Below are 27,353 nucleotides of genomic sequence, written 5' to 3'. Positions count from 1 at the left end.
GGTGGGCTGCTGTCTATGGGGGTCGCACAGAGTCGGACACGACTGAAGAGATTTAGCAGCAGAAGCAGCGGTATTGTTACCGAGCCCATGCTTGTTCTGCTTGCCCCATAAAAGACCAATAAATTGAGAGATGAGTTGTTTAAACAAGGAATAACGACTTTAATCAGAAGCTAGCAGGCTGAGCAAATGGTAGACTGTGTGTTCAGTTGTGTCTGACTCTTTGTGACCCCAAGGGCAATAGCCTTCCAGGCTCCACTGTCCATGGGAATTTTTCAGAGGATCTGATCTTCCTGACCCAGGGATCAAACCTGAGTCTCCTGCATTCCGGGAGGATTCTTTACCTTTGCACCACCTGGGAAGACCCAGAGGGCAGACTAGCAGTCTCAAAAAAGCATTGTCCCTCAGTCGGAATTGGGGCTCCTGTTATAAACAAGAGGGGGAGGGGCCAATTTTGGCACTGACCAATGGCTGACCAGGGCCCCATAACGGCAGCTAGTTGACAGTTACTAACAGTCGCCTGCTTGGGGGAGGGGCGCACTGTGGTGAAGGCTGAGTGCAGCATCAAATAGCAGGTGCCTGCCTCACTGCCACTGCACCCAGAGCATAAAGGTGCGACTCCAGGTTGCTCCAGCAGTGTCGTCCTCCAGCCCTCGGTGGCTGCAAACAACATGGTGGCCACATAAAGATGGCTGACACGTCAGGCAGTCATGATCACTGTCTGAGGCAACAGGCACTGTGGGTTCAGCCTGCTGCTGGCCCCAGCAGCCAGCCTCATGAGTGCCGAGGTGGCTCTGGAGCTGACGTACCCGGAGCGGAGCCCTGCCTGCCTGCCTGCTTGCGCAGTGGGTGAGTGATGGGAGCAGTGGCCTGATCAGGTTAGGCTCAGTGAGGGCTGCCGTGGGGAGGTGCGACAGAGAGGCCACTGTCTCAACGGAGCACAAGCCTGCGCCAGGGAGGGAAGGGCGCATCACACCTCCGGGTTCAGGCTGGGAAGGCCGCCACTACAGTGAGGGGCATGTCAAGACATCCTTTGTAAGGTAAGGAAAAATGACGCATAATATCTAGTATGCTGCTTTGGTGTTGAAGGCAATATTCCTCACGTGGGTGAGCTATTCCAGCTCATCTACCAAATGACTCAAAAAGCAGGGTCCAGAATAAGAAAAGGCTCTGCAACAGGTCTAAGATTCTCTGTCTTGTGGGCCATATGATCCAACAGATACAGCGGTGTTGAAAGTGTCAGTAGTACATAGGGATGCTGTTTAGAGCTTTTAAGAAACCCTTTTATATGAATCACAGAACAAACACTTAGGATTTTGGAGTAAATCCCTGACATCTCTGTGAATAACTACTCTCCTTTTGAGAAACAGCTTTTAGCTTATGATTGGGCTTTGTCAGACAATGAACACTTAACCATAGGCCATGAAGGACCTGGCTGCCATTATAAATTGGGTGTTATCTGACCCACCAAGCTATAGGGTTAGACATGGACAGTAGTGCCCCATTATGGAATGGAAGTGGTATGTATGAGGTAGGGCTTGAACAAGCCATGAAGACATAAGTTGCATGGGGAAGTGGCCCAAATGCCCGTAGCTCTTATTCTTGCTACATTACCTTCTATCTCTTACACCACACGTACAGCATCTTGGGGAATTCTCTGTGACCAGTTAGTTGACTGAGGAAGAGAAAACCTGGACATGGTTTACAGATGATTCTGCACAATATGCAGGAGCCACCCTAACGTGGACAGTTACAGCAGTACAGCCCCTTTCCAGTACATCCCTGGAGGACCATGGTAAAGGTAATTTGTCCCAATGGGCAGAACTTTGACCAGGGCACCTGTTTGTCCATTTTGCCTAGTAAGAGAAATGATCAAAAGTATAAATCTATATACTTAATCAATGGTTTTTCTGGATGGCCCAGGATTTACAAGGAGCATGATTCAAAAACTGGAGACAAGGAAGTCAGGGAAGAGGAAATGTGATTATACTTCTCTGAATGGAGCCATGAAATTAAAAGATGCTTGCTCCTTGGAAGAAAAATTATGACCAACCTAGACAGCGTATTAAGAAGCAGAGACATTACTTTGCCAACAAAAGTCCCATCTAATTAAAGCTGTGGTTTTTCCAGTAGTCATTTATGGATGTTAGAGTTGGATTATGAAGAAAGCTGAGCACCAAAGAATTGATGCTTTTGAACTGTGGTGTTGGAGAAGACTCTTGAGAGTCCCTTGGACTGCAAGGAGATCAAACCAATCAACCTAAAGGAAATCAGTCCTGAATATTCATTGGAAGGACTGATGCTGAAGCTGAAATCCTTCAATACTTTGGCCACCGGATGCAAAGAACAGACTCATTGGAAAAGACCCTGATGTTGGGCAAGATTGAAGGTAAGAGGAGAAGGGGACGACAGAGGATGAGATGGTTGGATGGCTTCCAACCAACTGACTCGATGGACATGAGTTTGAGTAAGCTCCAGGATTTGGTGATGGACAGAGAGGCCTGGTATGCTGCAGTCCGTAAGGTTGCAAAGAGTTGGACATGACTGAGGGACGAAACCGAGCTGAACTGAATGGGAAAAAAAAAATCATTAAGGTATTTTGTGTTCCATGTGAATACTCACCAAAAGTTGACCTCATCAAAAAATTATTGTTTTAATGAGTGGATGGATGACCTGTTCTGTGAACAATAGTCTTTTTCCCCAGCCACTTTTGTCCTTTCCCAGTGGGCTTATAAGTGAAATGACCATGATGGCAGGGGTAGAATTTGTGCATGGCCTCAGAATCATTGATGTATACTTGCTAAGGATGACCTGGCTAGAGCTAGAGTCCAATCTGTCAGCAGCAGAAACCAACATTGAGTCCCTAATATGGCACTATTTCCTGCCAATTACCTGATGATGACTGGTTACTTTGGACCACTTCCAACATGGAAGAGGCAACATTATGTTCTTCCTGGAATAGACACAACTTTTGACATATTATTGCCTTCCCTAAATGCAGTACTTCTGTCAAAGCTACCATCTGTAGACTTACAGAGTAATTTATCCATTCTTGTAGTTTTTCCACAATGCATTGCTTCTGACCAATAAACAAAGTGTGTTTCACAGAAACTGAAATACAGCAATGTGTCCGTGCTCACGACATTCACTGATCTTACCCGGAAGAGTATGACTGGGATACAGGAAATCCCTTAGGGAATCTCTTAGCACCGTGATTAAAGTTAATGGAAAATTACAACAACTTGTTTCAGGCAGGATTTCTAATGGCCCAGACCCTTCAGAAATGAAGGTTTCAGTCACCATACTAGGCAAAGAACAATGGACAGCTGAGGTGCTTTTTTGAGAGCAAAGAGAATATGGAATGGGTTGTTAAAGACAATTACAAACATTAGTAAAGACCATGTGACCAGTTGCAGAAATGAAATAAGATTTGTAATAGTTGAATATTATAAATATGTGTTTTGTTATAAATATATGTATACCCCTATATCTCATTTAGCATAAAATATATTAATAAATACATTTATACCACAGTGTTTAAGTTACAGTATCAAGGGAAAAGTGTGAACATCCCCAAGGACTTCACAGCTTCTGGAGAAGAATTAGCATAGTTTGGGTTTTACACAGGATAGTTGTATTGTGTTAGGTGGAAGAATGACCTTGTTATTGTCTTTATTTTGGAGATTGCATGATTCAAGGAGATAAATGTGAACTCTAAGTTGACAAGGGAAGACCATGGTAACCAATTTTATGTATCAACTTGGCTATGCTTTATTTCCCAGTTTTTCAATCAAACACTAATGTGTGACTGTGAAGGTATTTTATTAGAGGTGATTCAAGTCCGTGTTCAGTTCACTTTAAGTATGAAAGATTATTCTAGATAATTTAGAGGAACTTTGTTCAATCAAGTGAAGGGCCTTAAGAGGAGAACTGAGGGTGAAGAAATTTCACCTGTGAGAAGTAGCTTACTCTCATGCCCAAGAGTTCCAGGCTACCCTTCCTGACCGTCTGCCCTCCGAATTTCAAATTAGTGTCACCAACTCCCACAGTTTCATAAGTTAGTTCCATGTAATAAATCTTTTGATGCATATCTCCTACTGGGTCTGGTTTATCAGATTGAACCCTTACTTATACAGTCAATACATTTTTTTCCTGCAACAAAGGGGAAATTTTTACCAATTTAGTTACATGGAAGACTTCCTGCTACCATCAGCTTTGACAATTTATCTTACTTTTTCTGGTTCACTCTCTGATGGTTGTCCAGGAAAACCTTTACCTATTTCCATCCTTCTCTGAAGCTTCTAGTCAGCTACAAGTCATTCCATCTTTCCTTCTTGAAAGCCACTCTTCTGATTTTGAATATAGTAGCATAGTTATAACTGGAGTACAATATTAAATAGGCAATATAATTATAAAATCCATGTACAACTTTTTTTTAATTTTTTTATTTTGTATTGGGGTATAGCTGATTAACAATGTTGTGATAGTTTCAAGTGAACAGTGAAGGGACTCAACCATCCATATACGTGTATCCATTCTCCCCAAACCCCCCTTCCATCCACGCTGCCACATAACATTGAGTAAAGTTCCATGTGCTATACAATAAGTCCTTGTTGATTATCCATTTTAAACCATTTCTAATGGTCAGTGTGTACATAACCTTTCCAAACTCCCTAACTATTCCTTCCCCTGGTGACAATACATTCATTTTCTAAGTCTGTGAGTCTCTTTGTTTTGTAAGTAAGGATCATTTGTATCATTACTTTTTAGAATCCACATATAAGAGATGTCATAGAATATTTCTCCTCTGTCTGACTTACTTCACCTAGTAGTAGGTACAGCCTCTAATCATTAATTTAGGAAACCTGAATTGTGGACAAAGTTTTCAGTTATAGTATTTTCTCTACTTTTCTGTATGATTTAAACATTTAAAAATAAAATATTAAAAATATTAAAGCAAAATAAATATTGAGAGCAAAAAGTAACAAAGGAGAGATAAAAATGAACTGTTGTATGGGCAATAAGATACCTCCCTTGGAAATACAATTCATCAAGTAAAATAGAACATGAGTAAGAACACAGAGGATTTGTATAACACATGGCCTAATGGCTATACAGAAAATTTTTAAATCAGGTGGTCTAAACCAGAAAAGGAACATCAGTTTATAAATATAGATAATGGTTGAGGTTGTAATAATAAATAATTATATAGCTGCTTAATTAAAATTAAAACATTTTTAGAATAAAAAACAATCTTATGAGATTTCAAAGCAGAAAGTATTAGTTGATCAGTCATATCTGACACTTTTCAACCCTATGGTCTGTCCATGGAATTCTCTAGGTAAGAATACTGGAGTGGGTTGCCATTCCCTTCTCCAGGGGATCTTCCCGACCCAGGGATCAAACTTGGGTCTCCTGCATTGCAGGCAGATTCTTTACCCTCTGAGCTAACAGGGAAGCCCATGAGATTTCAAAATAACATTAATTGTACAATAAAGCAGCATAGCAGCAATGATTAATAAAGATTTTCAAGCAAAAATATATACTGCTATCTTTTGACAAACGACTGAAAAGTCTACCACTTGGATAGGAATTATATGATTCAAGATAAAGTATCTTACATTGCTTTTAGTGCTTATATGAGGGCCATGACCCATACCAGTACCTTTTGACTAAAGAAAAGTGGTAGTGGTGGTAGTTAAGTCTCTCAGTCGCGTCCGACTCTTGCGATCCCATGGATTGCAGACTGTCAGGCTCCTCTGTCCATGGATTTCCCAGGCAAGAATACTGGAATGGGTTGCCATTTCCTTCTCCGAGGGATTCTTCCTAACTTGGGAATTGAATCCAGGTCTCCTGCATTGCAGTCGAATGCTTTACCAACTGAGCTACAAGGGATATTATTAGAAATTATACAGTGGTTAGACTAAAACTCATGAGGGCCAGGAAAATATATCAGGTTTAGATAAGTTGAAAACTACCGCAGCTTATAAAACCAAATTAAAACAATCTTATCTGATATTTTTTCTTAAATTTACTTATTTTTGGCTGTGCTGGCTCTTCATTGCTGCCTGGGCTTTCTCTAATTGCAGTAGCGGGGCTTCTCATTGCTGTGGCTTCTTCTGTTGCAGAGTACTGGGCTCTATTGAAGGGGGCTTCAATAGCTGTTGTAGGTGGCTCAGTAGTTGTGGCTCCCAGGCTCTAGAGCACAGGCTGAATAGTTGTGTCTCATGAGCCTAGTTGCTTCACAGCATGTGGGGAGTCCTGGATCAGGGATCAAACCTGTGTCTCCTGCCTTGGCAGGCAGATTCTTTACTACTGAGACAACAGGGAAGCCCCTCATCTGATCTTATATAAAAACTTAATACAAAATAGGAAGACCATGTAGTTATAATGTAAAGTCAAAACAAAACAAATATAGTATATAAATTAATAACTCAATTAAAACTTATGAAATGTGGCTTCTAAGTTGTTAGGGTGAAATGGCATGCCTGCCATCCTTAAACTCTTGGCAGAACACATTTTGTTAATTTGCTCATCCAATATGTTTGCTAAGCCAGACAGAATCCATTTTTCCTCTATCATTTTATAATGGCTGAATGAAAGCATGTACTACTTCTTAGCGTATTGCATCCACCATTACAAAATTAAAATAAAAAATTTAGAAGGGAGATGTTCTGGGAAACTTGGAAAAATCTTATACATCCAGGCCAAGTACTGTCTAACAAAAGCAGTTTCATGGCTCTTGTCAATGCCAATGCTTACTTTACCTGAAAACTAGGGGGCTTTAATGAATTGCTTCTAGTTTTTCTGAGTCTAAGCCCCAACTATAACACCCCCAAAATTATAAATGTAGAAGTTCCAATAAAGGAAGAGAACTAAAGTGTGAAATTATGTATTTTATAAATATATCCCATTTGTTGGAAAATTTACATTGTATGTATTTTATACTATAAAAATTTATATTACATATCATATAATACAATTTATAAGTGGTTTTATTATAAAATGGGTATTTTATATTATATATATGTATGTATACATACATATGTATATAAAATCCTGTTTTCTCTCTACCATGGTAAGTTTTGCACGCTATCTTGCAATGTTTCTTTTGGAGTCTGAAAGGTATTTCTCTCTCATTTTTTCATAGATTTTAAAAAGTAATTAAATGAGATATCATTAAGGTCAGTTGATTATAAAAGGAACAAGTCCCCTAACCCACTAGGAAGCAAGCAACAGGTCACTACATTGACTATCACAGAACTTCTTTTTGTATATGCCTCCTAAGATAGAAAGGGCTTATAAAACAAAACAAAATTAAACTGGAAAAATGCCATTAATATAACTCTAAAAACCAGTTGTATAACTATTTCTGAATATCTTCTTGAAAAATAGATACCTTACTTTATAATGATTTTACTAATGTATGTGTTTTAAAGTTCTGATTATTTAACTCTTTGCCTCCTAAAAGAAAGAATTTAATTAATACAAGAAAGAAAAGGGAATTTTCTTTGATATATAACCTCTTATTCCTTAATCATTGTATTAAGTCAGTATGTTTATCATTGCAGATGATGAAAAAAAGAAGAAAATCTGAAATCTGAATTTCTTCAGCAAAGAGAATCTCTCAAGAAAAGGGTTCAGCCACTTGCCATGGTTTTTCTGATGGCATTTTTGACCTCCTTGTTCCTCAGGCAGTAGATGATAGGGTTGAGCATGGGAGTAAAGACTGCATATATGGCTGAGATCAACTTGTTAGAATTGAATGAAGCAATGGCCCGAGGTCGGACATACATGAAGATCATGGCTGTGTAGAAGATGACTACCACCATAAGGTGAGAGGCACAGGTAGAGAAGGCCTTCCGCTGCCCAGTGGCTGAAGGAATGTGCAGGATGGCAGAGACAATGAAGGCATAGGAAAGGACAGTGGCTGAGAGAGGAAACACAAGGATGATGATGGCTAGCACAAAGTCTACCATCTCTGCCATAGATGAGTCCATGCAGGCCAATTTGAGGATGGGGGAAACATCACAGAAAAAATGGTTCAAGATATTATTACCACAGAAGGAAACTTGGGAGATGAAGTATACTTTTGCCAAGGAGACAGTAAAGCCACTCAGCCAGGAACTGATGGTTAGCTGAACACAAAATTCTGTGGTCATCATAACCGGATAGTGAAGAGGCCAACATATAGCCACATAACGGTCATAGGCCATGGCAGCCAAGAGCACACACTCAGTACAGGCAAGTGACATGAAGAAATAGAGCTGGGTCATGCATCCCAAGAAGGAGATGGTATTGGGACAAAGCAGGAATCCAGCCAGCATCTTGGGAACAGTGACAGATATATACCAGGTCTCCAGAAAGGACATGGTGCCCAGAAAATAATACATGGGCTTGTGCAGGGATCCAGTGACCCATATGGTGAGGATGATGACTACATTCTCCAACAGCACAAACAGGTAGGTGATGAGGAAGAGGAAGAAAAGCAGAACTTGCAGCCAAGGGTAAGTAGGGAAGCCCACCAGGACAAATTCACTGATATAAGTGATATTTTCCTTCCACATAATTAGGACATCAAAAGACAAAAGATTAAATGATGGCAGTACCAGATTGAAGAGTGAATCCACATTGGCACAAGGGGCCCTCAGGCTACATTAAACACAACCCTAGGGTCATAATCTGGTTGTGGTGTATGATTTAGGTCACTGGAGGCCACAGTATCTTCTCCAGAAAATCAGGTGTCAGAACAGGACCTGAAAACAAATAGAACATAGACACAAAGCTAAGAATCTCAAAGTAGAATCGTGAGGTCAGATTCAGAGTTCAGGCCTTTGGATCTGAAGAGGTCTCCAGGTAGTACTAGGAGGAAATCCTTTCCTTATCATCATATTCACAGATTTCAGGGGCAGCTATAAGGTAGGAAATCATCACAATTAGAGAAAGTGCCAAGGATTGTCCAGATAGCAAGGAAGTTTGAAGTCTGGAGAAAATAGCAGAATATCAACTAGGAAAGACCCTCCTGGCCAGAAGAATTGCTGACCCTGGTCTACTCCTCAGCTATGCCCTATGTCTTTTGAAGACACTGGCAACAGTACTTAATAATTCACTGCCTATTTTTAGGCCCACAGCTTTAAAAAAAAATTGAATAAATTTTTTTCAAAAATTTTTTTCTTTTTTGGTAAACATTTCCCTCTTAGAATAATTAAATATATTTTAGTGTTTTAGATGACTTCTAATAACACTAATGCTAATAATTACATCTTTAATAGCTATACATAATAGTTACATTTATACATATGTAATATTATATATACATATCTGTTAGTTACATATTTTTAGAATAGTTCACAGTTGATCTCAAATTAATCTGTATAATTCATCTACATCTTCTTCAAAGACTGACTCAAATATTTTATACTTCTGGAAGAAGTGCTACTTGACTAATTCTATCTACTTCCTGACTCTGAAACTCATTATGGACACTACTTGAGGGCAAGTTGCATTTAAGAAGCTGCCTTGGGAGTGGGAAATCAGGAGATTTGACAATTTGAAAGGGTCCTGGGCTTCCCAGGGCCCAATATATAATCTGAAGAAATTTAAAAACACTTTCTTCATCAATGGAGACAGAAGAAAAAGAACAGATAAAAATTGGGTTGAGATTATAAATTAAATGAATTTTAAAAGAGAAACATATTCTTTAAGAAGCCCAATAGAAATCAGGGAACTGGAAAGAAGAATAAGATTTTAAATTTCCTAAGCAGGAGATGTCGGAGAAGGCGATAGCACCCCACTGCAATACTCTTGCCTGGAAAATCCCATGGACGGAGGAGCCTGATGGGCTGCAGTCCATGGGGTCGTGAAGAGTCGGACAGGACTGGGCGACTTCACTTTCACTTTTCACTTTCATGCATTGGAGAAAGAAATGGCAACCCACTCCAGTGTTCTTGCCTTGGAGAATCCCCGGGATGGGGGAGCCTGGTGGGCTGCTGTCTATGGGGTCACACAGAGTCGGACACGACTGAAGCGACATAGCAGCAGCAGCAGCAAGCAGGAGATGTAGGCGATGCAGCTTCCATTTTTGGGTTGGGAAGATTCCCTGGAATTGGAAATGGCAACGCACTCCAGTAGTCTTGCCTGGAAAATTCCATGGATAGAGGAGCCTAGTGGCCTCAGTCCATGGAGCTGCAGAGTCAGACTGAACAATTGAGCACTCACACACAAATATTTAGTAATTATTTCTGATTTATATGTACTTTGTAACCTAACCCTCCCACCTCCCCACCCCCGCCCCCGCCCGGATCTCTAATAAAGTAGTTGGTTATATGTGTTGGAAAAATTGAAATAATATGGATTCAAATTTGACTTCTTTCTCCACTCAAAAGCATTATCCTTTAATTAAGCTTAACAACTCTCTCAGGGAGGTCAATTTGCCTGAGAGTGAAGCCCTATGGAAACACATAGCCTAAATCCTATCAATTATAGAACAAGGTTGTGAAGGAATTTTTACATGTGAATGCACACTCACTTGTGTGTGATATTTCAGGAATAACAGAACACAAAAGAGTAATACAACAAGAGACTTGATATGGACAAAAGAAAGCCCAATATTCAGAAGGTACTACAACATTAAGGAAACTGCAGAAGAGTGGGACAAATAATTGGAAGACCTGAATTCTAGTCCACAATCTCTCTCTTATTAACTTTATAATCTGATGTAAACTCCAAGTTACCAAACTTTAATTCCCTTAAAAAAAGGTTATAATACTAAAAAATTCAACAAATTATGGATGCAGACAATTTATAGAATTGTTGAAAAGTGAAAGTGAAGTCGCTCAGTCATGTCCTACTCTTCGAGACCCCATGGACTGCAGCCTACTAGGCTCCTGTGTCCATGGGATTTTCCAGGGAAGAGTACTGGAGTGGGTTGCCATTGCCTTCTCCGTTATAGACTTGTTAGTGGTTAAGATAAAGATCTAGGCTTCCCTGGTAGCTTAGATGTTAAAGAATCTGCCTGCAATGCAGGAGACCAGGGTTTATTCTTGGATGGGGAAGATTCCCTGGAGAAGGGAATGGCTACCCACTCTAGTATTCTTACCTGGGAAATCCCACAGACAGAGATGCCTGACGGCTACAGTCCATGGGTCACAAACAGTCGGACATGACTGAGCAACTAAGCACATAAGATTAAGGTCTACTTCACACTTATTGGAGACTTGGTCCCACATGGCATTTTGAAAGTATAAAGATGAAAAGGTCAAATTTCTATATTCAGATCTTGAGAAGATAATATAAAGAAACAAGCCATTACAGTCCTCGGTGTTACAGCCACAAGTAAGATAGGTAGCCCCTGGGAAGAAGATCTTAACATTGCCTTCAGCGGTGGCCTTCAAAGAAAGCAATAAGGCTTTATCTGCACCTGGGCAAGTGAGCCCTACTGGAGAAAAATCACAAAAGGGGACAGATGATATCAGCATAAATTAATAGTCACATAGTTCAACTGAACCACAGACAATGGCTGGTATCCTACACTATGTTTTAAATTGATTCACTCTCTACATTTCCCAAAGATTTCTTGGTTTTGATCTCTAATCTACCATTCTACTATCTCCTACAACTCTCATCAGACAATTTCTCCTCTTATAAAGACAAACGAGATTAGTTTTCCACTTCCAAATCATTATGCTAAACTCTGACATCTCTGTTCATTCTTTCCTTACTTCTTATCTAAGACTGGTCCCTCTATCTGTTCTACATCTCATTTTTCAGGAAGCTGTTGTCAGAAATCCTGTCTCTTTTTGTATATTAAAATCTTTACACAAACATTCATTGAGCATCTATTACATTCCAGGAGGCACTGTTCTAGATGCTTGAAACAGCTCACTGAACAAAAGAGAGAAAAAAAAAAGGGCAAAAAACTCCTAATCTTAAGAAGTTACATGCTAGTGAAAGGATACAGGCAGTAAATACAGTCCTTCTCAAGACTTTGAATAAATATAATATGGATATAAATGTAGGAGTTGACACTTTCTGTGGAAAAATCAGAGCAAAGTAAGTAAAATTAAGAGTGTGTGGCAGTGTAGCAGGTTCATGTTTTATACAGGATGGTGAGGGTAAGCCTCACTGAGCAGAGTCACAAAGAAGCCAACAGTCATCTGACTGATGAAACAGTTTTCCAAAAAAAAGAGAACAGGTCTCGTAGGGTTGGAGTAGAGTGAGCGGGAGAAGTGAAGTCAGAGAAGTAAGGACAGGTGATGATGAGCAGGTCACCATGAACTTTTCAAGCAGTTGTACTCATGTTGGCCTTTACTCTGTGTGGATTGGAGCCACTTTGGAAAGTTCTAAGCAGTTGACTGACCTAATCTTACTGATGTTTTAAGAAGTCTTCTGGCAGGTTCTTCTTATCTGAGTCATTTCTGACAACTTTTAAGAATGGTCAAACAGTTCTTCTTCCTAAATATAATCCATCTTTTCTGATCATATTTTTGTATCTGCTTCAGAACACTGTACCATCCATCAAGCCCTCTCTTTCCTTACCTTTACTTTCTACTGTTACTACCTCTCTGGTAATATGCAGCTTTTCCCATCTTAAAAAGGTTACTTAGTTTCCTAATCTCTGACTCTTCTCACCATAGTCCCCACACCTTTAGCTCTACTATGGGTCAAGTGGTTCCATGCACTGAAAACACCAAGACAAATAGACATTGGAGCTGTCTAGTAAAGGAGACAAAGAAGGGGTCAGAAAATTAGAATATAATGCAATAAGCATCGTGATAGGATACTGAGTATTAGGAATCCAGGGTAGAATAATTCTGTTAAAAGAATCCGGAAAGATGTCATTAAAAAGCGCCATTTTAACTGAGATGAAGCATCATAGAGTTTTGAAGGGAAGGAGAAATACCAAAGAGAGCAAAAAGCAAATGCAAAGGCACAGAATAAAGCATTAAAACATTGGTGATGGGATGATTTGCATTTTGACTAGAAAGCACTGATAGCCTGGAAGAAAGAAATGGATCAAGACAAGACTGGAAGATGAGGTTATAGACAGTTACTCCTCACTGTTTCCTATACCTTTCTACTAGTTCTCCCCATTTCTGATACACTGAGTCCTATAACATCTGACAGAGTACCTCTTTTTTTTAACTTTTTATTTTATATTTGAATACAACTGATTAACAATTTTCTGATAAGTTTCAGGTGGACAGTGAAGTGGTTCAGTCATACATGTAGATGTATCTATTCTCCCCTAAACTCTCCTCCCATCCAGGCTGCCACATAACATTGAGCAGAGTTCCCTGTGCTGTATACAGTAGGTGCTGTTGGTTATCCATTTAAATATAACAATGTGTACATGTCCATCCCAAACTCCCTAGCTATCCCTTCCCCACATCATTCCCCCTGGTAACTATAAGTTTGTTCTCTGTGAGTCTGTTTCTCCTTTGTAAATATGTTCATTTGTATTCATTTTTTTAGACTCTACATATAAGGGATGTCATGCAGTATTTCTCCTTGTTTGTGACAGAGTACTTCCTGTCTCACTGACATCATATGGAAAACAAGATGAGTTCCATTTACATATTCTCTAACATTAGCCTGACCCCTCTTTATTTTTTTTTAAGATAGTAAATATTTATTTTTTTTTATTGAAGTATAGTAGATTTTCAGTGTTATGGTCGTTTCAAGTTGATAATTCACTCCACAGCAAAAGGATTCAGTTATATATACATATATATCTATTTTTTCAGATTATTTCCCCTTATAGGTTATTACAAAATATTGAGTATAGTTTCCTGTGCTGTGCAGTAGGTCTTTGTTGGTTATCTATTTTACATATAGTAATGTGTATATGTTAATCCCAAACTCCTAATTAATCCTTCCTCCCCTTCCCCTTTTGGTAACCATAAATTTGTTTTCTATGTCTGTGACTCTATTTCTGTTGTGTATATAAGGTCATTTGTATAATTCTTTTTTCCTTAGATTCCACGTATAAATAATATCATATTTATCTTTCTCTGTCTGGCTTACTTCACTTAGCATGATCACCTCTATGCCTATGAACTCCCTTGATTTTTAAGATCCACATTTTATTCTTAAAACTTTGAGCCAGTACAGTATTGCCTCTGGCATGACCAAGATCTCTGCATACACCCACCATTCTGAGCACACATGAGTCCCACATGAGACTACTGTCCTATACTTTCTCCCTGCTGAATGCTCAGGCAGTTTTCCTACTTGGCCTTCATCATCTTCACTCCTCATCCCTGCCTTTGCCTGTATAACCTGTCCAATAATAAAAATATCCACCATTTACTGGGTGTCTATTATATGGCAGAATTTGTACTCAGTCTTTCCTATACTTCATCTCACTCAATTCTCACAACAACCTAATAGATATTATTGGTTCCCCATTATAGATACTAGGTAAATAACTTGGCTAAATTCATACAAGTAAAAAGTGATGGAGATGGAATTATAACCTAACACTGTAGGCCTCCAAAGTCTATACTGTTTCTACTCTGCAGCATTCCTCTTTCTTTAATTATTGTTTCCCTCCTCTCTTCCCACTGCCACACTCCCAGTTAATGTCCCCAGTTTTGTGCATCCCTAGTCTGCTCTTTCCCACTTTCTGTACTACCCATTCTCCTGATCCCTGGCCTTGACCATACTGACATCGATTTCCTTTTCAATCAAGTCTTTCTGGCACAAATTCCTCACTTTTGAATTTAGCCTTCACACTCCATCTGAACTTTTAGAGATCAGTCTAAAGTTCCAAAATCTGGTTTGTCTAATTTTCTTGTCTTGAGCAACATGCCTCCTAAGTCCATGTAATATTCCAGACATCCTAATACTCATGATGATCTTTCCCCCAACCCGCATTGACCCTTATATGTATCTACATCAGTGTGACCTCTCTCCACTCTATATTGATCTCTAATCCAGCCACTGACCTGGCGTGTTTCACTGAGTCACCATTTCCTAGCTGAAAGTCTTTGTTAGGAAAAGAATGTTGGCTCAGAAAGGAGGATAGACTCACCTACTAAATCAAACAAATGGATTGATGTGTATTACTTAGAAGATAGTACAGATGGGAAAAACATTTTCTCAAGAAGGAAGAAGTTAGATAAGAACAAGAGGAATATTGTAAATAGAGGGAGGTGGTTTGTGCAATTCAGGGGGAAGGTAGATGGAAAGGAAAATAAAAAGTTCAAGTTTCAAAAGAGATAGAGGAGGCTTGCACTCCAAAGGACTGGGAACATCCAGGGGCTTTTGCCTGTATAAGAAAACACATAAAGATACTAAATAGTATCCTGCCTCCAGACCAAGTGATCTTACTAAAATATAAACATGAACAAGTGATTCTCCAGTTCAAATCCTTCAGTGACCATACTGTACAACTGAACTCCTTACATTGCATAGCAAGTGCCTCAGGATCTGACCCCCACATTCTTAATACTCTTTCTCAGCTACTCAATCCAAGCTCAAGGTCCACTGAAGAATTTGATGTGTTTTAGTGCAACATCCTCCTTCAAGACTCTATGTAGTTGCACATACTCTATCTTCTACCTGACATTCATTCTAAATCTTGCTACCTGGTAAATGCCTACTCAGATTCATCCTCCCTATTAAACTATGCCTAACCACCCCTTGCTATCACCATCTCCTGCCCATCACTCCAGCTCTCTGGTTTTGTAACATTTTGAACTAAAGAGCATCATATCATGGTAACATGCATCATTTTGCTTACTTATCAGCACTACTAGATTTATGAATGCCCTGAAAATACCAATCTTATACTATTTGCAGCTTGGTCATCTTTTTATCTCTAGATGTCTAGCTTAGTTCCTGAAGCATGGTTGTCACTAAATAAGCAAATAAATTTTTGATGTTTATTAAGATCAGATGTCTCACCATGGTGCACTCTGTTTTTTTGCTTTAGGAACGCAAGTGAAGTAGGTCATCTTGGTCGAGTCTAGCTTGGAGATCTTGGTTCAGCTGTCCAGTACTCTGACCAGTACAGAGGTGTTTGGTGAAAATCACCTGTGCCACCCCTGTGAGTCTTTGCCTCTTCACCTGAAAGGACTTGAAGTTAGGGGATAAAAAGGAAAAGGGGGAAGGGAAGGGAAGTAAAGAAGTTTTGGGATAACCTAATCTAAATCCTTGAAAACTGCTTCTCTGTGAAACTCGAGTTCCATGACTTTGTAATTCTCCTCACTTTGGGAAGATACTAGGGTCCAGATGGATTAGGGAAATGGAAATTTTTTTCTTCTCAAAAAAAAAAGGCAAAATCAACTTAATACATATATGTGACAAGACTTTTAAGTCCAAACTTAAAAAGTAACTTCTGGGCCTGTTGCTGCTGCTGCTAAGTCACTTCAGTCGTGTCCGACTCTGTGCAACCCCATAGACGGCAGCCCACCAGACTTCCCAGTCCCTGGGATTCTCCTGGCAAGAACACTGGAGTGGGTTGCCATTTCCTTCTCCAGTGCAAGAAAGCGAAAAGTGAAAGTGAAGTCACTCAGTCGTGTCCAACTCCTGGGCCTGTTAGATACCCCTTTTGGATGGTAAGAGCCCAAGGTGGTAGAGATAATTTTTTGCTGTTTTATATGCTTTTTCTCTGTATCTATTCAATGTATACCTCTTCCTACTCCTCTCTTCTTGCTCTTGTTCTGTTTCTCGGCCATTGAACTTGGGCTGGTTTTATGACTCTTCCCACAGACCTCATTCAGGCAGAACCTAGAGCTGGACAATTCCAGGACTCAATGAGTCAACTGCTCTCAGTAGAGGCAACTGTTCTTTAAAAGACACATCCTTGGGGATTTGGTTCACAAATGCTATAGGATTTTCAAGAGCAATAGTGATGAAGAAGTTAAAGAAATTTCCCTAGTGACTTCCTAGGGCCACTAGACAGAGTGATTATCAGTTGGAGAAACAGAATGGTAGCAGTTTTATGGAATATCAATCTGGTGATTTATCCTAATCTTAGTTCTAAAGCTTGGTTTTCTTCCACTCTCTGGCTGTCTGGGAGACTGACTATGACTATGACTATGACTCATGACCTATTACTTTAAGGCATTAATATTATTCAAAGGGGGTGCTGGTGAGATGATCAAAATACCCAAAAGAGTATTTAACAGAGTTAACAGTACACACTAAGCGCCAAAGAGAACTTTCTCTCCACCTCCACTTACCCCACTCAGGAGATAAGTACCCCTGAACATCAAAAAGAAACAGTTAGACACAGGGCTAGGGCATCACGTTTTGGTCGGTAAAGCAATTTTTTTTTTTTTTAAGTTGCTCAATCACATCTGATTCTTTGCAATCCCATGAATTATACAGTTCATGGAATTCTCCAGGCCAGAATACTGGAGCGGGTAGCCTTTCCCTTCTCCAGGGGATCTTCCCAACTCAGGGATCGAACCCAGGTCTCTCACACTGTAGGCGGATTCTTTACCAGCTGAGCCACAAGGGAAGCCCAAGAATACTGGAGTGGGTAGCCTATTGCTTCTCCAGCAGATCTTCCTGATCCAGGAGTTGAACCTGGGTCTCCTACATTGCACATGGATTCTTTACCAACTGAGCCATTAGGTAATTTTGGCTCTTTAACTTTTAACTTCTTTTGTCTTGGGTCTTTTTTTTGGATTGTTTTACATTGTTCTCCTTCATGTCTCATGTTAGTTTTTTAGAATAATCTAAGGAAGAGGTGTGGAAGGAGAAATATCCATTCTTAGAGATCCAAGAAGAAAATTAGCAAGGTTCTAAAGCAAAGGAGACCAAGAGACAAGGCAAAAGGCACATGGATCAGGCAGCTGATGGCACCTCTGTCCTAAACATTAGATTAAAACCTTCTGCTTCCATGTCTCCATTTAATCTTTCCATGACTCTGTTACCATTAGAATGATAAGATCTTATGGGCCATAATTAGACAGTGGTCCCTGGGTCAGGAAGATCCCCAGGAGTAGGAAATGGCAACCCACTCCAGTTCTTGTCTGGAAAATTCCACAGACAGGGGAGCCTGGAAGGCTACGGTCCAGGGGGTCACAAAGAGTTGGACATGACTGAGACTGCACGTGCAAACACACACACACACACACACAAACACACACACAAACACACACACACACTGGGGGAAAGTACAAGGAGACTGCTGCAGACTGTTCAGACCCTAGGAGTTAGGCCAGTAAAACAAGAAATGACCTTATGGAAACTTCCCTAGTGGTCCTGTTGCTAAGACTCTGAGATTCCAACGTAGGGGGCCTGGGTTCAATCCCTGGTCAGGGAACTAGATCCCACATAGCCTCAATTAAGAGTTTGCATGATAAAACTATAGATCCTCCATGCTGCAACTAAAAATGATGCCTCATGCCAATTGAAGATTGAAGATACCACGAGCTGCAACTAAGGCCTGCATGGTCAAATAAGTAAATAAATGCTTTTTTAAAAAAGAAAAGAAATGACCTTATGTTTCAGATCTGGTCCAGCCTGATCACCAGTTGGGAGACTGAGGACACAGATCCAACATGTGATAGAACATGTCTTTGCCCTCTATATCCCCTCTGTATATTTCTCTCTTTGAAAATGGCAAGCGTTATGACAGCAGATGATGGTTACTATCCAATATATGGAGATTTTCTCAACTTCTTGTTAAATGCTTGTCTATTAGAGATAAGATTAACAAACATAAATATATTGATAGGTAGAATTTTGATGTCGTCTATAAAGCATTCATGGGATCATATTTTCTGGGCTAAAATTCATGAATCAGAACAAAGAGAAAGTTTTAAAATTTTATTTTTATAAAAACAAAGAGAAAGTTTAAAGAGTATATCAATTTATTAATAGCCTTTAGTAAAAATAAAACTAGGTGAAATAATTATAAAATCCAATAGGTAAGAATTTACTTACTACTGTGTTTATATTATTCACTTAATATAGGGGTTTATGTCATATTTTTACATGTATGCTTAAAAAGAATTCTGCTTCTCAACAGCCATCAGATTGACTGATTCAGATTTATCAGTAGCTGAAACACTGGAGTTCTAGGATAATTCCAGATACTTCAGGAAATAGTAAAGTTATCCATTCAATCTGTCAAGCCATAAATCTTTGAATTATTCTAAATTTTAATTCTTTTAATCTGAAAGACCCCAGTTAACCAATTGATTAAGGATATCTCTATTTTTAAAGTGCAAAGACTGCTATCAGTAGGGTTGTACAGACATCTGTGAATACGAAAAAGCAGCAACTCTCTGTAGAAGCTGACATTAATGATCCGTGTGAGCCTGCTATGTTTTAAAGACTTCACAGACTTGTTATCTAATTTAACACTTTCAACAACTCTATAAAATGTTACTAATACTCCCAATTTCCAAACAAGAAAATTAAGGTTCATAATAAATAAAAATTTCCTCAGGGAGTGATTGTATCAGTCAATGTTGTGTTACAGGTAATCAAATTTATCTTAGGTAGCTTAAACAGAAAGAGAATTTGATTATTGTGAAGTCGTTGAGAAGGCTGGAGTTCAGGAGTTTAGGATGAACCCCAGAAACAACCCCACTACCACCTTGTCTCAGACAAAACAGAAAACTGTTGCTGTTGCTGCTGCTTCCTGTCTATGGCTCATGAACCAAATCTGTTTTCTGCAGAACTTTGGCCATAAGCCACACCAGCTAAATGAATGTCCCACACACTGACTCCTTCTGCCTGTGATTTATGTGGGAATCAAAGTGTTATATAAATGCACCATACAGGGACCTAAATATTAATAAAAACCTGAGGTCTGTAATTTTAAGCTTTCCAGCCTTAACATGGTAGAAAATATTGAAATGGGTATGAAGAAAGACATGATGTTTGCTTCAATCTAAAAATTAGAGGAGTTGGAGAGAATAGAATGTTTAAAAATTGGAACTAAGCCAAAAAATGTGGAAGTTATGGACCCTGTGGCTATCAGTTGGAAGTCTGACATTCAGACAGGGATTTATTCCTCATATATCTATTGATCACTGAATGCATGATAGTAACTTTTAGTAACTGTGAGACATAAAGAAACATAATCTAGTGTTTTAAATAAGATGTATATTTGAATCATTATCAGTATAAGAGTCTAAAAAGTGTTACAACCAAGATATCATCACTCTGAACACAAGTTACACACAACTAGAGTCATTTCCTCCTGATAGATGTGGAGACAAGTCAGCAGAAGCAGGAAGTTGGAAGAAACAGAAAAATAGTCATAGATGACTTGCAGTTCCAGTTGAGTTTTAAAGATCTTATGAGCAATCCTGTACCTTGTATTTTGTTGGATAATGTAGAATAGTATGTGTCAAACACTGTACCAGGTGTCTTCACATATATCCATTTCATTTAATCTTCATATCAACTTTGGAAGTAGATATTATGATCTACTTTCAACAGATGAGGAAACTGAAGCTCAAAGAAACCAAAATTCTAATTTGCTGCAAAAGCTACAAATTTAACTACTGATAATGCTGTAGTCTTGAGCTGAATATTTGCCTCACAAGATCATGTACTTTCCCAATATTTTTTCCACTTACCCACTTGCCAGTGAGGCTGTTTTAAAAGCCTGATTGTGCTATTTATTAGAAAATAGTAAACCTGAGTGTGTGAAATGGAAGCAACTGGGAAAATATATTGGGGAAATTCTTCTACAGATCTTTTAGTCTAATTTACTGTGATAAGACAAGAAATGCAACCTAAAAGGGGGAAAGTGAAAAAGTAGTTCTGGGCAGTAAACTAGCTTAAACCTGGGAAACAGACAGTCAGGTATCTATCTACAGTGTCAGGTGCTGAGGCTGGTATTATAGCTTCAAGGATGAATAAGGTTAGTTTCTGTGCTAGAGAAACTCACAACATCCTCAGAGTCAAGCACAAACTGCCATCTGTCATTCAAAATGAAGAGGTGCTCTGGTCGAGGCTGAATAGTGAAAGACAATGCCCCCTGTCCCTGCTTCACTGTGTAAGTGACTGCCAGTCACCTGATAAAAATGCAACAAGCTGAAGAGCTAGTGCTTGTGGAGACTGAAAATCCCTCTGCAGAACTTACTGTATATCCACAAACCTGCAGGGTGAGAAGAATTCACAGATTAGTAATATTTGGGTTAGTGAACATGAATCTACTTCCTCCTGTGACCCTTTTCTTCATCATGTCGCTTTGCGTTGGTCATCTTTCAGGTTCTTCAGTGTGTTGGTACCTCTCTTGACTCTTGCCCTTTTCCATCTTTGCAAGCCCTGATCTTTATTACTGTCCACCATTTTCATCTATCTAATTCCTGCAAGTGTTAGCCTAACTGCTACTTCTACTGGAATATTTTCTCTGATCATCCTAGGTCTAACTATTATTTGTTTCCAAAGAACCCTGTATTCATATCATCACACTTAACGCTGGAGGCAATTGTGCCTTTATCTTCCTAACTTATCTCTGAGCTATTAGAAGGAAGACTCTGTGTTTTTTTGGTAGTTGTTGTCCACTGTAGTCTATCACAGAGCTTGGCAAGAAATAGGGGCACAAGAAATAATGAATGAATGAAGTTAAGAAAGATGAGTATATTATAGTTACTGAGTGTGCTGCAGGGACTAATATCAGAATGGATGTTTCATATTGGAGATCAGTAAAAATAAGGCTGATTTGGCTCAGGTGGCAAAAGAGTCAGACATTATTGAGCTTCATGAATGGTAGAGTGATTCTAAAATAATAAATAAATGCACAGGGAACTCTGTTCAATATTATGTGGCAAACTAGATGAGAAGGGAGCTTGTGAAAGAATGGATATGTGTACATGTGTGGCTGTATCTCTTTGCTGTACACCTGAGGCTAGCACTATTTTAATCAACTATACTCCAGTATAAAATAAAAAGTTTTAAAAAAGACTAGAATGAGTAGATGCTATTTAATACAAATTAAGAATTACTAAATAGTAGAGTAACATTTAAAAAGCAATAGATAAGAAAGATTAATACAGGAATGTTGAATAATATATTCAAGGGACTTAGAATATAAAGGAGACAAATTTTAGACTGCAACTTTAAATTAACAAAATGTGGAGTCATAATAACTTTTTCTGATTATTGTTTTCATATTTTAACCTCAGCTTGATCAATTTTGTAGAATTCTTCTTGGTATTCTATATTTTCTTATCTAGTCAGCAGGTCCCATAATAATATATAAGACTTGCATTTGCCTTAGAAAATTTGTATTTGTTTTCACCTATAGTAATGGCACCCCATTCCAGTACTCTTGCCTGGAAAATCCCATGGGTGGAGGAGCCTGGTAGGCTGCAGTCCATGGGGTTGCAAAGAGTCGGACACGACTGAGTGACTTCACTTTCACTTTTCACTTTCATGCATTGGAGAAGGCAATGGCACCCCACTCCAGTACTCTTATCTGGAAAATCCCATGGACGGAGGAGCCTGGAAGGCTGCAGTTCATGGGGTTGCTGAGGGTCGGACACGACTGATCGACTTCACTTTCACTTTTCACTTTCATGCATTGGAGAAGGAAATGGCAACCCACTCCAGTGTTCTTGCCTGGAGAATCCCAGGGACGGGGGGTGGGGGGAGCCTGGTAGGTTGCCGTCTATGGGGTCGCACAGAGTTGGACACGACTGAAGTGACTTAGCAGCAGCAGCAGCAGCAGCAGTATTCTTGCCTGGAGAATTCCATGGCCAGAGGAGCCTAGTGGGCTACAGTCCATGGGGTTACAAAGATTTGGACACAACTGAGTGACTAACACTTTTACTTTTTTTACTTTCAAACATGGATGAGAACTGAGAAATGCTCAAAATTATTATTATTATCAATGGTAGTTGATCATAAATAGCACAATGTAATTGCAAAGAGCACTATCATCACCATCACTACCACACCATCATGTCTTTTCATCACATTTACAAATCTTATGTACTGAATTGCTTGATCGAGACATCAATGTTGTTAACAAAAGTCTCTCTGAGAGCTATGATCACAGACTCATATATTACTTAACACAGTGGTTAAAAGCTAGATTCTTTGGGTTCAAATAATGGTTTTGATATTTATTATGTACACAATTTCAGGTAACTTATTTAAATATCTGTGGGTATGTTTCACTTTCCTGATATTTAAAATCAAGTATCTAATCATAACTAACTCATGGAGGCATTTTGAGAATAAAATAGACTATCTTGTGTAAAGTGTTAATAAAACCATTTTACATATGTTCGTATTTACTGTTGCTCTCTCATTTCAAGGAATATATTGTCATATACAGTGCATATTAAATACATTCAAAGATTAAAGATTATATAGTGAAATTGACAAATAGATTCAAGATATTAGCTCTGATAGAGTGCCTGAAACTAGGGACAGAGTTTCATGACATTGTATAGGAGGTGGTGATCAAAACCATCTCCAAGAAAAAGAAAACATAAAGGCAAAATGACTGTCTGAGGAAGCCTTACAAATCACTGAGAAAAGAAAAGCAAAAGGCAAAGGAAAAAAGGAAAGATATACCCATCTGAATGCAGCATTCCAAAGAATAGCAAGGAGAGATAAGAAAGCCTTCCTGGGTGAACGATGCAAAGAAATAAAGGAAAACAATAGAATGGAAAAGACTAGAGATCTCTTCAAGAAAACTAGAGATACCAAGGGAACAATCATGCAAAGATGAGCACAACAATGGACAGAAACAGTGTGTAACTGAAAGAAGCAAAAGATGTTAAGAAGAGGTGGCAAGAATACACAGACTATACAAAAAAGATCTTCATGACCCAGATAACCATGATGATGTGATCACTCACCTAGAGTTAGACATCCTGGAATGTGATGTCAAGTGAGCCTTAGGAAGCATCACTATGAACAAAGCTAGTAGAGGTAATGGAATTCCAGCTGAGCTATTTCAAATCCTAAAAGATGATGCTGTGAAAGTGCTGCACTCAATATGCCAACAAATATGGAAAACTCAGCAGTGGCCACAGGATTGGAAAAGGTCAGTTTTTATTCCAATCCCAAAGAAGGGCTATGCCAAAAAAATGTTTAAACTACCACACAATTGCACTCATTTCACATACTAGCAAAGTAATGCTCAAAATTCTCCAAGCCAGGTCTCAACAGTACGTGAACTAAAAACTTCCAGATGTTCAAGCTGGATTTACAAAAGGCAGAGGAATCAGAGATCAAATTGCCAACATCCATTGAATCATAGACAAAGAAGAGAATTCCAGAAAAACATCTGCTTCATTGACTATGCTAAAGCATTTGACTATGTGGATCACAACAAATTGTGGAAAATTCTTCAAGAGATGGGAATACCATACCACCTGACCTGCCTCCTGAGAAATCTGTATGCAGTTCAAGAAGCAAGAGTTAGAACTGGACATGGAACAATCAACTGCTTCAAAATTAGGAAAAGGGTACGTCAAGGCTGTATATTGTCACCTATTTAATTTATATGCAGAGTACATTCTGTGAAATGTCAGGCAGGATGTAGCACAAGCTGGAATCAAGATTGCTGGGAGAAATATCATAACTTCAGATATGAGGGTGACAACACCCTTGTGGCAGAAAGTGAAGAGAAACTAAAGAGCCTCTGTTGAAAGTGAAAGAGGAGAGTGAAAAAGCTGGCTTAAAACTCAACATTCAAAAAACTAAGATGATGGCATCTGGTCCCATCACTTCATGGCAATGAAACAGTGACAGAATTTATTTTCTTGGGCTCCAAAATGATTGCATATGGTGACTGCAGCCACAAAATTAAAAAACACTTGATCCTTGGAAGAAAAGCTATGACAAAGCTAGACAGTGTGTTAAAAAGCAGAGATGTTACTTTGCTGACAAATGTCCATCTAGTCAAAGCTATGGTTTTTCCAGTAGTCATGTATGGATGTAAGACTTGGACCATAAAGAGAGCTGAATGACAAAGAATTGATGCTTTTGAACTGTGCTGTTGGAGAAGACTCTTGAGAGTCCCTTGGACTGCAAGGATATCAAACCAGTCCATCCTAAAGGAAATCAATCCCAAATATTCATTAGAAGGACTGATGCTGAAGCTGAAGCTCCCATACTTTGGCCACCTTATGCGAAGGGCCAACTTATTAGAAAAGACCCTGATGCTGAGAAAGATTGAAGGCAGGAGGAGAAGGGGATGACAGAGGACAAGATGATTTGATGGCATCACCGACTCAGTGGATATGAGTTTGAGCAGCTCCGGGAGATGGTGAAGAACAGGGAGGGAGGCCTGGTCTACTGCAGTCCATGGGTCACAAAGAGACAAGATTGAGTGACTAAATAACATCAACAAAAGATTAAAGCAGTAAATAATGTGTTTTGTTTCTGTTTTTAAATTTTTTCTGTCTTCAAATGTTGTGATTACTTTAAGAATCTAGATCTATAGAGCAAGTAAGCATGCACAACCATTGGAAGTGTTGACTTCCCAATTGGAAGGGAATGACTTCCTTGCTGGATCAGTCTCCTCCTCAAGGCAGCAGGCCTCAGCTGAGCAGGAAGCACTGGCCAACACCCACTGTCTTTTTGATAGCATTCTTGACTTCCTGGTTCCTCAGACAGTAGATGAATGGATTTAACATGGGTGTGAGGACTGCATACACAGCCGAGATTAGCTTGTTGGAATTAAATGAAGCAATAGCTCTGGGCCGAACATACATGAAAATCATGGCTGTGTAATAAATTATGACTACCGTGAGGTGGGATGCACAGGTGGAGAAGGCCTTCTTCCTTCCCTGGGTGGAGGGTATACGCAGAATGGCGGAGACAATGTAGACATAGGAGAGGATGGTAGTGGCGAGAGGGAAGACAAGAATGACAACAGCCAAAGCAAAGTCCACTAGCTCAGCTGTGGACATGTCTTTGCAGGCCAGTTTGAGGATTGGTGAGATGTCACAGAAAAAGTGGTTCATGACATTGGAGCCACAGAAAGTGACATGTGAAATAAAATAGACCTTGATCACAGTGATCATGAAACCAGTCATATAGGAAAAAACCACCAGCTGTACACAATGACCTGTGGTCATGATGACTGGGTATCTGAGAGGGTGGCAGATGGCCACATAGCGGTCATAGGCCATGGCTGCCAGAAGTACACACTCCGTGCAGGCAAGCGAGATAAAGAAGTACAGCTGTGTCATGCAGCCTGTGAAGGAGATGTACCGTCTCTGCAGGAGGAATCCATCCAGCATCTTGGGGACGGTGACAGAGACATACCAGACCTCCAGGAAGGACAGGCTACTCAGGAAATAGTACATGGGCTTATGGAGGGAGCCAGTGACCCAGACAGTGAGCATGATGGCAAGATTCTCTACTACCACCAGCAAGTAAACCACAAGGAAGAGGGAGAAGAGCAGGACCTGCAGCCAGGGGGCGGTGGGGAAGCCCACCAGGATGAACTCACTCACCAGAGTGATGTTTCTCCCCAGCATGACTAAGCGCTCTGAGAGGCAGGAAGTCTTCTATGACAACATCACAAATAAATGACTATGGCATTGAAGAGGAGACCAGTATAAGTTAATAAATCAGTCTTTCCTGGGAATGAGACTCATAAAATAATCTGTTAGTATGAAGTCATTTTCCAACGTGAAGCATACTTTTCCATCAAAGATTTTTTTATTTGTTATGAAAATATCCCAGAATCAAAGTGCACTCCGGTCTGTAACTTTCCTCACCTGATGAAATATTTGAATGTCACTCTCCATGTCATGCCTGACTCCTTTGTCCATGACCATGGACTGATAGTGTCTCCTTTGCTGGTTTCAGGTCTCTTTACTTAGAAACTCACAGCACAAAGACATTTTTTTCTGCCTGAAAGGAAATGTGTAGGACAACATGTCAGAGAACGCTCAAGGAATCAATATCGAAGTGATTTATTGCCCATAGTCCAATAATCCCACACAGTTTCTTCAGAGTAGAGTCTGTGGAAATTAAAAAATCAATAATAATTCTTGGATAATTCCTTAATGACTCTCTAATTGCTTTTAGATAAAAAAGGAAAGAGTTTTTGTCACTACACATAGGCTTTCTCTAATTTGACCCCAACCTATTGCCCTAGCCTCATCTCTTTTGACCCTCATAACTGGTATACTACGTTTGAGACATACTCAGCTACTTTCTCCCCAAGCTCACTGTGATTGCTCTCACACTTTGCATGACTTTTCCCTCTTGTGGCTATGCCCATTCCCCAATCTTTATCTGCTAATTTCAAAGTTCGGGGTTTTATCTAAGGGTCATCTCACCAAATCGAGGTCAAGTGTCTAGGTCAAATGTCTAGTCAACAGCATTTGTTTCCCGTGCACAAACCCCTTACACCTTGAGACTTTTCTCTACCACACTGCAATTTTCCAAAACTCGGACTC

The 27,353-nt window shown here is 39.5% G+C and overlaps 2 protein-coding genes across 2 annotated transcripts; both read right to left on the bottom strand.

Moving 5' to 3' along the window:
- Window positions 1-7,373: 7,373 nt before the first annotated feature.
- On the bottom strand, window positions 7,374-8,614 carry LOC133226700 (olfactory receptor 6B9). Its single transcript, XM_061380552.1, has one exon. It carries the CDS (start codon window positions 8,562-8,564, stop codon window positions 7,638-7,640), a length of 927 nt encoding a protein of 308 aa, XP_061236536.1. The 5' UTR covers window positions 8,565-8,614; the 3' UTR covers window positions 7,374-7,637.
- A 16,541-nt stretch (window positions 8,615-25,155) lies between these two features.
- Window positions 25,156-26,423, bottom strand: LOC133226699 (olfactory receptor 6B9-like). The gene has a single exon (XM_061380551.1). It carries the CDS (start codon window positions 26,421-26,423, stop codon window positions 25,479-25,481), a length of 945 nt encoding a protein of 314 aa, XP_061236535.1. The 3' UTR covers window positions 25,156-25,478.
- Between the last annotated feature and the right edge of the window lie 930 nt (window positions 26,424-27,353).

Source organism: Bos javanicus, chromosome 15, assembly GCF_032452875.1.
Source record: "Bos javanicus breed banteng chromosome 15, ARS-OSU_banteng_1.0, whole genome shotgun sequence".
Classification (NCBI taxonomy): domain Eukaryota; kingdom Metazoa; phylum Chordata; class Mammalia; order Artiodactyla; family Bovidae; genus Bos; species Bos javanicus.
Note: the sequence above shows the minus strand (reverse complement) of the source record. Positions and strands in the feature narration are given on the sequence as shown.